Here is a 13,228-nt window from a genome sequence, read left to right on the forward strand (position 1 = left end):
GGGTAATGAGAATGCATGTCTTCGTCTTGCTTTCAACCCTCTTCGTGTCACAGGCTTTTATACTCCAAGAGTGAATGAATTCACGATTTGATTTAGCTCTATCAATTGGCCGATATCGACATTGTCCACTCCTATGGCAATCGAATCGATTGCGAGACTCCGTCTTCAGCTTATCCTACTCGAGCAAGACCGCGAAGGCTTCGCAAGGTGCCAGTTTGGTCTCACCACTGTTTAACTCTTCAATTGTTCTTCCAGTAGAGCTGACCAGCACCTCTCGAGTCTTGCCAGGTAAAGACCACGCAACTGCATCGGTTGTGAAGTTACATACGATGAGAGCAGTCTCTCCGTTGTCGGCCGTTCGTGAGTATGCAAAGACTTTCTCGTTGGACTCGTCAACGAGTTGAAAGTTTCCATACACAAATATGTCCAGGAACTCCTTTCGTCTCTGCAGAACTTTGCGATAGCAGCTATACACAGAGTTGGGGTCTGAAGTCTGGGATGCAGCGTTGATTTCCTTGTAGTTATCGTTGACTCTCATCCAAGGCTTAGCATCAGCAGTGGTGAAGCCAGCGTTGGGGCTTGCATCCCATTGCATGGGAGTTCGGGCATTGTCACGAGATTTCTTCTGATACTCAACCTTGTAGGTGTTTCGAGCCTCCTCATCATCGTTTCTGTGAAGACTAAGGGAGATGTCAGTGAAATGTGTTTAGCAGCTGGATTCTCTGACTTACTCCCAATGCCGAAGGCAGTCAAGGTCCTTGTATTCTTCCAAGCCCCAGTCCTTAGGGACATTGGTCATTCCGATCTCCTGTCCTTGGTAAATAAAGGGGGTGCCCGACTGGAAACCTAGGAAGATGGCGATAAGCTTCGCACTATTAACCCGATGCTCAATGTCATCGTGGACAAAGCGACTGACAGCCCTTGGCTGGTCATGGTTTTCCAAGTAAAGGGCGTTCCAGCCTTCATTGTCGTACATGAACTTCTGCCACTTGAGAGTGGTGGATTTGAGCTCAGAAGGGTCCCATGATCTAGGTGTGAACTTGCCGCCAACACCATGATCGAGATCCATCCTGCGAGTTGATCAGTAATTTTATACATCTGACGTTGGAAACCTTGACTTACAACTCAAAGTGGAAAATCATGCTCAACTCTCCGCGGTCACCACGGACAGCCTTGATCAACTCACGCTCATCGTGCACACAGGGCATCTCACCCACGCTGAAAGCATCGTACTCTTGCAGAATAGCACCAATCTCTTTGAGAAACTCGTGGCATCGGGGACCACAAGCGTAGAATTCATGACCACGAAGTACAGTCTTATCGGAGTCAGGGAATGCCTGGTCCTTACTGACAAAGTTGATGACATCCATGCGGAAACCATCGGCGCCTCTGTCGAGCCAGAAGCGCATGACATCATGAACTTGTTTTCTGACTGCTGGGTTCTCCCAGTTAAGATCTGGCTGTTGTTTGCAGAAGAGGCAGAGATAGTATTCATCTGTGGTTTCGTCGTACTCCCAGGCACTTCCTATACATTCGTTAGCCGGGACACTCATAATGAAAAGCCTCTGCGTGCTCACCTTGGAAATGAGCGTCCCAGTTATTGGGAGGGTGTCTGTTTCCTTCGGAGTCGTACTTTGCAGGCTTCCAGATATACCAATCACGATAAGGGTTGTCCTTGGACTTTCGAGACTCCCTGAACCACTCATGCTGATCACTGGTGTGATTCATGACCAGATCGAGAACGAGCTTCATGCCTCGTTCATGGAGCTTGTCCTTGAGGACATCAACATCTGAGACATCACCATATGGAGGGTCGATTGTGTAATAGTCGCTGATATCATACCCCTAAGGTTTGTTAATATACGGTGCAATATTTCTGCTTTTTAGGAAGGGGGAAGGAAAGGTGGTGACACACCATATCAACCTGGGGGCTCTTGAAGATTGGTGAAAGCCATACGATATCGACCCCCAAGTCTTTGAGGTAATCAACTCGAGAGATGATGCCCTTCAGGTCTCCAACACCAGAGCCGGTGGAATCTTGGTAAGAAGCAGGGTACACTTGATACACCGAGCTCTCTTTCCACCAGGCTCGCAAACTTTGATCCGTGCTACCCATGATTACAGAGAGCTGGGTTGATGCTGGCTCTGGAGGGCGCTACGGTAATATAGTCTGCAGCCTGTTAGTTATATACACTCCCACATGGGCTCTCAGCACGTGAGACGGCCGCTCGTGATCAAACATCAACTCACGATGAACCAATTCAAGCCACTTTTCTTCGGCAGTACCGTGCACTTTCACGGGTGTATCGACAGGTCGTATACAGCGCAAAGATGATATGCAACAGCGCCAATCCCGTAAAGAGGCTCGAATGAAGCTGGCGTCGAACTGCAGGGTGTTATGTGCTGTCACACAGCGTCTCGTTAAGCTCTGTCGTGAGACAATTTTTACAGCGAGTTGACGAGCAGAACGACATCGGTAGTTGTTATTCTATTTAATAGCCTTCACGGAGTAATTCCCGGAGAGATTCTGCGGATCGATAGTGGTGACTGATCTGCCCCTCTCTCCAGGGTAAATTGTTCGCTGGTGAGTGAGATATTTACAGCCAACATGATACGAGATCTGCAACATCATGTTTTTGAGAAAGCTATGATGTGTTCTTATCAGGTTGGTTTGCTTGTCCGACGTGATGTGGAGCCTCATGTGGGAGATGGTTTACTGTGAGTTGAGAAGGGTTGGCAGATGAAGCTCAAGTGTAGGATATGATAGATCATGCAAGCTATCGTTCAGAGAGGAGCAGAATACCTGGATGTGGAAGATAGGACGGAAAGTATACCCAACTCACAGCTAGATAGGTAGTGGGCAGGTCAAAGAAAGGGAAAATATTCCCTACCTAGCATAATATTCAATTTCATTGTCGCCGACCAGCTTTCATACATTAGTATGTTGGTAGACTACACTACTTGTCCAGGCAACTTACCCGAGTATTCATAGGTAGTCACACTGATCTGCCATTATGCAGGAAAACAAAAAGCCACCTGTCGTCCAAACTCAAAGCGTTGTGTTAACGACAAAGCATGTAGAGGCTGAAAAGGGCCATCCCTGGACCACAGTAACATCAGCATCCGTGTAACCCGTCTTAGCTGTTTTCAATTGCAACCATTGGATGCATCGGATGCAAAAACAAGGTCCGTCTACCACTGGAGACCAGCAGGACAATGATAGTTCCCTGTACTGTTGCGGACGAGTGAGCATAGTGATCAAAGAACCGACAATACGTGCCGAATGATTGCACTGCTGCAGGATGAATGGATGCGCTATCACATGGACAAGACCTATCAACGTTACAGATCAGAGTACGCGAGTCTTCTCGTTTCACGATGTTGCTATAATTAAACTGGACTTCTCTCATCAGACCAATCACCCACACAGAGATGGATAGAATCTGTTTGAGCCATGGAACATTCCAACATTTTCCCTACCGTAGACTACTTCACTTTAGTCGCCAGGGGTCGATTCGAGCAATGGTAAATTGCTCACTGCATTCCAATTCCCAAGCCCCAAGATATGATTATACAGTGTAAGCAGGTACACATAGTAAGTTTTCGAGTTACAGCAGCCAACCCAACACTTAGGATAATGATAGTCTCTGTTACACAGAACTCAACGTTACAATGGACTCATAAAGGACCGACCATAGAGATTGTGGCACATGAAATCTGTCTACAAGGGCAAATACCGATCCCAATAAAGACACAACAGCTGATTTGCGGAATACGAAAACCGACAAGACACTATCGCAAACCCCGGTCCAACGCTCTGCTCATTGCAGAGGAGGTCTAGAGGTCTATGTATGTACCAACAAAGGAACCATCGAAAAGAGACGGGAAAAAGCAAGCGGCGTCTTCAAGACCCTGAATGGGACCGGAGCATGGGTCTCGTTTGTTCTGTACATGGTTAGTATGTCATTTGGTATGTAGCTATTGCAGCCGGGATATTGAGATTCACTCTTTGCGCACACAAAGGATATGATTTGGGCATTGTTTAATTGTGGATTATTTTGCGAGATGAGAAGATCCACGACGTGCAGGGCTTGTTTCTCTGCCAAGTCTCTGGCTAATATTGTCTTTGATTGCTGTGCAGCAGCATGTATTCAGCAAACTGGGATTTACTACGACTTACAAGACAGCTGGAGCCAGAGCCAGAGCAAGTTCAAGTGATTGATGAATTAATTATCAGATTCAAAATCTAGCGAGCGGCGAGCGTGTGGTACGTGCGATGCCATTTCCGTGCATACATATGAGATTGGATGACGCTACCTGAGGGTACCTGAGATTAAGTATTTCCGTATCCGTACAGCTATGGAGCTCTCAGTGTTGATTTGCTCTAGCAGTCCCAAAGTCTAGGGCGTATGCACATGGAATTAAACAATAGGCGCTTTGCATTTGCATTTGCTACCTGCCTAGGTACTGAACGGGTCATGGACAAACCGGCGACACAGCATCTGCCATTCGCCTGGAAATATGCAACGGGAAGGCAGATTAACTTAAACGACAAATCATCTTCCTGATAAAAGAGAATCGATCTGGGAAAAATGTTGTTTATTTAGATCTTGTACGAGCAACAACAGTATTGTCGATTGTGAGGTGGAGTTTGCTTCACCACAAACAGGGGACTCAGGTACACCTGAATCTAGGTTTGAATCGGGCGTAACAGTGAACCTTCAGTACCCTGCCCTGACCTTGCTCATCACACTTTGAGGTCCCGTCACTAGTAGCTAGGTAGGTAGGTGGCCCTCTAGAGGACAGGACCAGTGAGTGGTTTAGTGGACGGTGCGCCTGACAGAGACTGACGGCGCCACTTTTAGTTCCTATGTAGCCTGCCATAACACGCTAAGAACCAGCCTCTCTCGTCTTTCATCCCGCCCAGACACAGTGGAAAGACTCCCCGGTCGATTTTCACCCGACTCTGCCCCGGGCGGACGAAGCGCCAACGACCAAAGCAGCCAGCATTGCGGAAAGTTAGTGTCCAGGTTCCCACGGATCTTTGGCGACCACGGACTGAGTTGCATGCTATGGATACTGAATGTCCCCAAGATCTCTTTGCCTGCCCTTGGACTACACATACATATAGACACTAATAACATGGATGTCATACCAAGGTTAGTAGACGGACCCATCCATTCATCTACCTACCTACACATAGTAGGTAGTTACCTACACTGTACTGCCTACAACCTACTAACCTACTCATTCAATCACTTAGCGAGCACACTCTTTGTGACTTTGCTTGGACCTGATTGCTCTCACCCTTAAGCGTCCCTCTCTTGTCTTCTCACACTCTGGCCCGGACGTCGCCAGGAACAGGGAGCTCCAACTCAGCCTCATACGCCTACCTATTGTTTCCAGACATGACGTGAACTTACCTACCACATATTCGGTCTACTCCGTACCTTAACCTTGCATTATTGCCTTGCCTTGCCTTCCTTGCCTTGCTTTGTCTATTGCCTTCCTAGGATACCTCATCTCATCTCAATCTCTAAAATATAACGGCATACCTCACCTTTCCGCGTATGTCTCTAGCTCTACAGAGGATCTACCAATCTCACCCACCTTAGTAGCTTTGGACGTCCGTTCACCCCCGCCGCTCACAGTCACGATTTGCAAACCCGAACCCGAACCCGTCTCTCAACCCATTCTGCTGACTGGGCACCTGTGAACGAAACTGAACCGAACTGCACTGAATTGACGGGGTCTTAAGAGTCTGTTCTCTCGCTAACAAGTTTATCCACCGTGTCTGCTTATGCTTAGCTGCTCCGTGCCTGTCGTCTGTCCTGTCCTCATCCGGACCCTGCCCTACCCATATTATTCCCTATGGCCTAGGGCCCTGCCATCAACGCCATCCACGCCCCGGCGACAATGACCAGGAATGAGTCCTTCAACCGCATCGGCTCGATCACGAGCTCTAGCAGAAGCAAAACCAGAGGCAGCAGCAACAGCAGAAGAAGCAACAGCAATGATGACAGTCCGAGCACCGTCGCAAGCGCCGAGAGTAGTACATACTCTGCGGTCACTGTGAGGTCCTCGTCACCATCTCAATCCCAATCGCTCTCACCCTCGACTGCCTCCACTACTCCCGCTCCCGCTTCCGCTTCTACTATCTCCACTCCCATTCCCACTCACTCGCCTACTCCCAATCCGGCACCTAACGTTGATGCTCTAACACCAACTCCATCGTCCTCCGCTGCTGCTCCCGTTGCGACAGCTTCCCCTGCTGTTGCTGCTGCTACCACCTCTAATACCTCGACAATCTCCTCGACGCCTCGCCAGCAGCAACCAACCCTTACTCCTTCTTCTCGCCCAAGCGCTGATGGCAATGCTTCATTGAGCAACTCGTGGTGAGTTTATAGTTGTGATTATGGTTCCGATAATATGCCGTCTCCCGTCTCCCGATCCCCTGCTGCCATCTCCCGCCCTGTCGCCGTTCATCTCGCCTCCCGCCATCCAGCTAAACGCTTTCCCGCATCTCACAGGTCCTCCTTCAAGGATGAGCCTCAGCTCTCACCTACTGCTACAAACTTCGCCCCTCGCGCCGGCGCCAATGCTCATCCCAAAGACCGTCGCATGAGCGACCTAACCAACTATCGACGTGAGCTCGCCGTCCTCGAAACCTCTCGAGTCCCTCAGATTCACCAGATTCCGCCCACCGGCGGCGCGAGCCCTCAAATAGCACCGTGGATGAACCAACCTGGTTCCCCTTCGACCTCTTCCAACATGCCGACCAGTTTCTTCAACGATTCGAGTGACAACCTCTCCCTCGCCTCCCAGCTATCTCCGGGTCATCAGATCAGTAACCGCCAACCACATCAGCACCAGTATCCTTCTCATCCCTCGCAACACGATGTCCCCGAGGCTTCGTATTTCGATGGCAGACGCCCATCCGCCGCCAGTATCCTCACAGCGAGCAGCCAGGGCAGTAAAACCAGTATAACCAGAGGTGGCTTTCGCAAACTTCAGGGCTTCTTTGGCGAGGAATTCCCTGGGCGCGATAGCTCGGATGGCAGCCTACCCACTTCGCTCGCGGGCAAGGACCAGCGTGGACGCTCTTATAGTCACAGCCGCCCCACACATAGAGATCGCAACTATTCCAATGCCACGGATCACACTCGCGATGCATCACCATCATCTTCCAGACCGAGAACTCCAGTCCCTGCACCAGAGGTGGTGCCTTTTCTGTACCAGGACAACAGTGTACGTACAGCACCCGCCTCTGTCTCATCGTCCTGAACCCCCGGTGAACCCCCCGGTCTGGTCAACGATCGACACATTCCTCTCCGAAATTATCCCTTGGTTTTGTTTTTAGTGCCCAATTCAATCCAGCTGCCATCTCACTCAAGTAGCATTCTCACCAGCGTGCTGGCTCACTGACATCCATCTTATAGGACATCGCTCGATATGGCGAAGCTCCCGTCCGAGACATCATGACCGGACCCGATCGAGAGCGATATGTAGGTGATGGTTCCTCACAAATCCCCCCAAAGACATCGTCATCCTCGAGGTCGGGTCATTCTATAGTTCACTTACCCGGGCACCACCGACACCATAAGAGTAATGATGATCCTCGGACACTGCGGCCGACAATGAGTAGGGACGATACAGCGATTGGCACGCAAATGTCGCGCGATCGTGGGGGCAGTAGCGCCATGTACTCGACCAAATCTAGAGGCCAAAGCCCGACACCAAGTACTAGAAGTGCAGGAATGACTTGGAGCACGAAATCCTCCCAAGTTGATGGACAAACTTCACCCGGTCATCATCATGGCAAACGCGGAATCTTTGGACGGCTTAGAAGGCATCACAAAGATAAAGACGACATTGCTAAACTTCGCGACTTACCTCAATCAACAAGATCTCTCCAACCGAAGACCTCAAAGTCTGACTTGCACCGCCCAAGCGATGTATCGACGACTACATTACCGTTCTCGGGGACCTTTGGCCCTGGGGAGACGAGCGATGTCCCTGATATGCGACCAATTCCAGGTCAACGTGGCGCAACTTTCAATAATAAGTTCCCTTTCGCCAAGAAGGGACGAACCCATCGGCCTCAAGACTATGTTGACGATGCAATTGGTCCGACAGATCGTAACGATCCTAACAACATATATCATCTCGATACCAACCTGAACGATATGGAGGGCATCCTAACGAAACCTCCTCCACTTACACCTATGGATACTAGCTTCGTTAACAATGTCGAGCCTGAGCGCCACGATTCCATCATCTCCACAGCACCTAAAGGCCGTTGGGATGCTCCTGACAGTTGGGCAGTGCGACGCAATACCGAAGATAACTCATACCATGGCCCTGAGCCAGATGAGATTGGTAGCCCCCCTCGCCCAGAAGAGAAAGCATCGCCATACTGTATTCGTATCTTTCGCTCAGATGGTACATTCTCTACACATTCGATGCCTCTGGACTCGAATGTCACAGATGTCATCTCACAGGTCATTAAGAAGACTTATGTGGTTGACGGTTTGGAGAACTATCATATTATCATGAAGAAGCATGATCTTATCAGGGTTTTGACACCCCCTGAGCGACCCTTACTCATGCAGAAGCGACTCCTGCAGCAAGTCGGTTATGAGGAAAAGGATAGAATCGAAGATCTCGGCCGCGAAGACAACAGTTACCTTTGCAGGTTCATGTTCTTGTCTGCGAGGGAGAGCGACTTCCACGCCAAAACAACCGACATGGGCCTGGCTCGGGCTCAGAAGCTCAATTACGTGGACCTCTCTGGTCGCAACCTCGTCACTATACCTATATCCTTATACTCAAAGGCCATGGAGATCATCTCCCTTAACCTCTCGCGTAACCTCTCGCTCGACGTCCCACGAGACTTTATACAGTCCTGTAAACATCTTCGAGACATCAAGTTTAACAACAACGAAGCTAGGAAACTACCGCCCAGCCTGAGTCGAGCAAACAGATTGACCTTTCTGGATGTTGCAAACAACCGGCTGGAGCAGTTGGAGCACGCCGAGCTCAACTCTCTTACAGGGATGCTGAAGATGAATTTGGCCAACAACCGGCTTAAACATTTGCCTTCTTACTTTGGAGCATACCAGTCACTTCGCTCTCTTAATATCTCTTCTAACTTCCTCGACAAGTTCCCGACTTTCTTGTGCAATCTCCCAAGTTTGGTCGACCTGGATCTGAGTTTCAATGCCATTGCAACGATTCCTCACGAGATTGGCGGCCTGAAGAACTTAGAGAAACTGTTGATAACTAACAATAGACTGACACACGCTGTACCAGCGTCGTTCGGACAACTTGTCAGCCTACGCGAACTCGACATCAAGTACAATGGTATCTCGAGCATCGACATCATTTCGGAGCTCCCGAAGCTTGAGATTCTTTCCGCCGATCACAACTGCGTCTCTGCCTTTGTTGGACAGTTTGAGTCCCTTCGCCAACTCAAACTGAACTCGAACCCCCTCAACAAATTCGAGATTGTTGCTCCTGTTCCTACACTCAAGATATTGAACCTATCGAACGCTCAGCTAGCCAGTATCGACTCATCATTCGTCAACATGGTCAACCTCGAGCACCTGATCCTGGATAAAAATTACTTCGTTTCGTTGCCTCAAGAAATAGGTACCTTGAGTAGACTCGAGCATTTCAGTATTGCGAACAATTCCGTTGGAGAGCTACCGGCTCAAATTGGTTGCTTGACTGAACTGAGAGTGCTCAATGTCCGAGGAAACAATATCTCCAAGCTGCCCATGGAGTTATGGTGGGCAAATCGACTGGAGACTTTCAACGCTTCTTCAAATGTTCTGGAGCACTTCCCCAAACCTGCTTCCAGAGCACCACGGATACCAGGAGAGGAATCACAACCGGCGCCCCCTCCTGTCAATGGACGAGCTGCGCCACTCGGAACTCTGTCGGCCACAGCAAGCTCTGAAGAGTTGTCAGACGATCGAAGACCCAGTCAAAATTCGAGCACCCTTCTCAGTGTCGGACCCTCTCCCCTTAACGCTGGCGACCGCAAGAGCTCTGTCGTGTCTGTCTATGGGAAGGGTGGCCGTAAGACCTCAGTTGTGTCTAGATCAGCAACTCCGTCGGCCCCAACGCAAACAGTCAACACCAGAAAAGATTCCGGGATGTCATCAAGGCTTAACAACACATTTGCTGGATCACTTCGTAATCTTCACTTGGCCGACAACCGTTTGGATGACGATGTTTTTGATCAGATCACACTGCTCGCAGAGCTCCGAGTGCTCAACTTGTCTTACAACGACGAAATCAGTGACATGCCACAGAGATCGATCAAGAACTGGCCTCAACTAGTTGAGCTTTATTTATCCGGAAACGCTCTCACGACATTGCCTGCCGACGATCTAGAGGAGTCCAGTTTACTACAGGCACTTTATATCAACGGCAACAGGTTTACCAACTTGCCAGCCGATATCTCAAGGGCCAAGAACCTTGCTGTTCTCGATTGTGGCAGCAACTACCTGAAATACAACATCTCCAACGTGCCCTATGATTGGAATTGGAATCTCAATCCGAACCTCAGATACCTGAATCTGTCTGGCAACAAACGCTTGGAGATCAAGCAGACGAACACAGGCCCTCTTGGGCCTGGCGCCGTCAATCGTGAGGAGTATACAGACTTCAGCCGTCTGCTTAACTTGCGTATCCTGGGCCTGATGGATGTCACTCTCACTCAGCCCAGCATTCCTGATCAGAGTGAGGACAGACGTGTCCGTACGTCTGGATCACTCGCTGGCCACCTGCCTTATGGTATGGCCGATACTCTTGGCAAGCACGAGCACTTGTCAACGGTTGATCTCGTGGTACCAAGATTCAACTCATCAGAAACAGAGATGCTCTTAGGCTTGTTTGATGGACAAGCTTTGTCTAGTGGTGGATCTAAGATCGCTAAATACTTGCATGAAAACTTTGGACACATTTTTGCTGGCGAACTGAAGCAGTTGAAAACACGATCGAACGAAACACCGGTCGATGCACTACGACGCTCGTTCCTCCAGCTCAACAAGGATCTGGTCACTATTGCTATCCAGCAATCCGAGGAGCGGCCGTTGAAGACGCATAGGGGCTCTGGCCAGCCTGTCATACTTACCAAGGAAGACCTCAACTCAGGGGGTGTGGCAACTGTGGTTTATCTCCAAAGTACGGAACTATATGTTGCAAACGTCGGTGATGCACAGGCGATGGTGATCCAGACAGATGGTACTCATAAGATGCTGACCCGCAAGCATGATCCTGCCGAGCCCAGCGAGAGATCGCGCATTCGCGAAGCTGGTGGATGGGTGTCTCGCAACGGCAGACTGAACGATCTACTCCAGGTTTCACGCGCCTTCGGATACGTCGACTTGATGCCGGCCGTACAAGCAGCACCCTATGTCAGCAACATGACTATCCGAGAGCAAGATGACATTATCTTGATTGCGACTGGCGAACTCTGGGAGTACTTGTCACCTGGTCTGGTGACAGATATTGCGAGAGCCGAGAGACAAGATCTCATGCGAGCGGCCCAGAAGCTTCGCGACCTGGCTATCGCATACGGCGCCTCGGGCAAAATTATGGTCATGATGATTAGTGTTGCTGACTTAAAGCGACGGGTTGAGCGATCCAGACTCCATCGCGGTGCGAGTATGTCGCTTTATCCATCTGGCATCCCTGATGACGCCCAGGTTCTCAATACCAGGAGGGGCCGAAGGACCAAGGGCGACGTTCTCGATTCATCCCTAAACCGACTCGAGGCAGAGATCCCAGCGCCTACGGGTAACGTGTCGATTGTCTTCACCGATATCAAGAACTCGACAACACTCTGGGAGATGTACCCCAGTGCAATGAGATCAGCCATCAAACTCCACAACGAGGTCATGCGTCGACAGCTGAGACGAATTGGTGGCTACGAAGTCAAGACTGAAGGTGACGCTTTCATGGTCTCCTTCCCGACAGCCACGTCCGCACTGTTATGGACGTTTGCCGTTCAGATGCAGCTCCTCGATGTGAACTGGCCATCAGAAGTCTTGAACTCAGTGTCTTGCCAGCCTGTTTATGACAAGGACAACAGTCTCATCTTCAAAGGACTGTCGGTGCGAATGGGTATTCACTTTGGAGACTGTGTGAGTGAGACGGATCCAGTTACGCGACGTATGGATTATTTCGGACCCATGGTGAACAAGGCGGCTCGAATCTCCGCGGTCGCAGACGGTGGACAGATCACGGTCTCGACCGACTTCATCTCGGAGATACAGCGGTGCCTGGAGAATTATCAGGATACAGATCGCGGGAACGCTTCAGGCTCCGAGGATACCTTTGACGATGAGACATATGCTAGTGCCATTCGAAAGGATTTGAGATCCCTCACCTCTCAAGGCTTTGAGGTTAAGGAGATGGGCGAGAAGAAGCTGAAGGGTCTGGAAAACCCTGAGGTTGTGTACTCGCTCTACCCTCATGCATTGGCTGGACGTATCGAATTCCACCTGCAGCATGAGAGGAAGGAAGAAGGGGGAGGTGGTGGTGATAAGCCAGCTGTCCTGGCACCCGGAGCAGAGCTCAGTATCGACCCAGATGCAATTTGGACTCTTTGGAGAATCAGCTTGCGACTTGAGATGCTTTGCAGCTCGCTGGAAGGCAACGAGGCCCCAGGGCTACAACCACCAGAGACAGAACTGCTCGAGCGCATCAAGCAGCGTGGAGGAGAGGTCACAGATCGCTTCTTGTTGAACTTTTTGGAGCACCAAGTGAGCAGGATAGAGGTGAGTTTGAGCTGACCTACACACGAGTGGAACCTTACTGACAACGTTAGACCTGTATATCGACACTGGCGATGCGCCACCTTGCTACTGGTGGTGGCCCTATTAAGGAACTAGAAGATCTCCAGGGCCCAATGGCTGCAATCTTGGATATGTTCATGGCGCAGAGAAAGGAACTTGAACGATACAGAAGGAAATATGGTGCGCTGCCAAGCCCCTCCAGTAGTGAAGATGAAGATGACGACGACGACGACGACGACGATCCTGACGCAGAGGAAGGGAGCGACACAGAGCAAGAGTTGTGATTGGGTTCAGACGATTGGTTTATTTGAACGTTACCCGAGCACTTATATATGCTATAATCACCCACGCGACACGAGGAACACGACAAGGGGAGGGTAAACAGAACGTTTTTTGCTTGCACGATTTACTTTTGGATG

General features: G+C 50.1%; 2 protein-coding genes across 2 annotated transcripts; one reads left to right on the forward strand and one right to left on the reverse strand.

The window, feature by feature from the left end:
* Positions 1-175: 175 nt before the first annotated feature.
* Positions 176-2,116, reverse strand: FMAN_00687 (putative alpha-glucosidase (maltase); the record flags this gene model as incomplete). Its single annotated transcript, XM_041825822.1, has 5 exons — positions 176-680; positions 732-1,070; positions 1,123-1,525; positions 1,578-1,845; positions 1,916-2,116. 5 exons carry the CDS (start codon positions 2,114-2,116, stop codon positions 176-178), a joined length of 1,716 nt encoding a protein of 571 aa, XP_041676018.1.
* Positions 2,117-5,916: 3,800 nt separating this feature from the next.
* On the forward strand, positions 5,917-13,093 carry FMAN_00688 (putative adenylate cyclase; the record flags this gene model as incomplete). Its single annotated transcript, XM_041825933.1, has 4 exons — positions 5,917-6,395; positions 6,531-7,248; positions 7,440-12,791; positions 12,842-13,093. The coding sequence occupies 4 exons, from the start codon at positions 5,917-5,919 to the stop codon at positions 13,091-13,093; spliced, it is 6,801 nt and encodes a 2,266-aa protein (XP_041676019.1).
* Positions 13,094-13,228: the final 135 nt, after the last annotated feature.

This window comes from Fusarium mangiferae, assembly GCF_900044065.1.
Source record: "Fusarium mangiferae strain MRC7560 genome assembly, contig: FMAN_scaffold001, whole genome shotgun sequence".
NCBI lineage: Eukaryota > Fungi > Ascomycota > Sordariomycetes > Hypocreales > Nectriaceae > Fusarium > Fusarium mangiferae.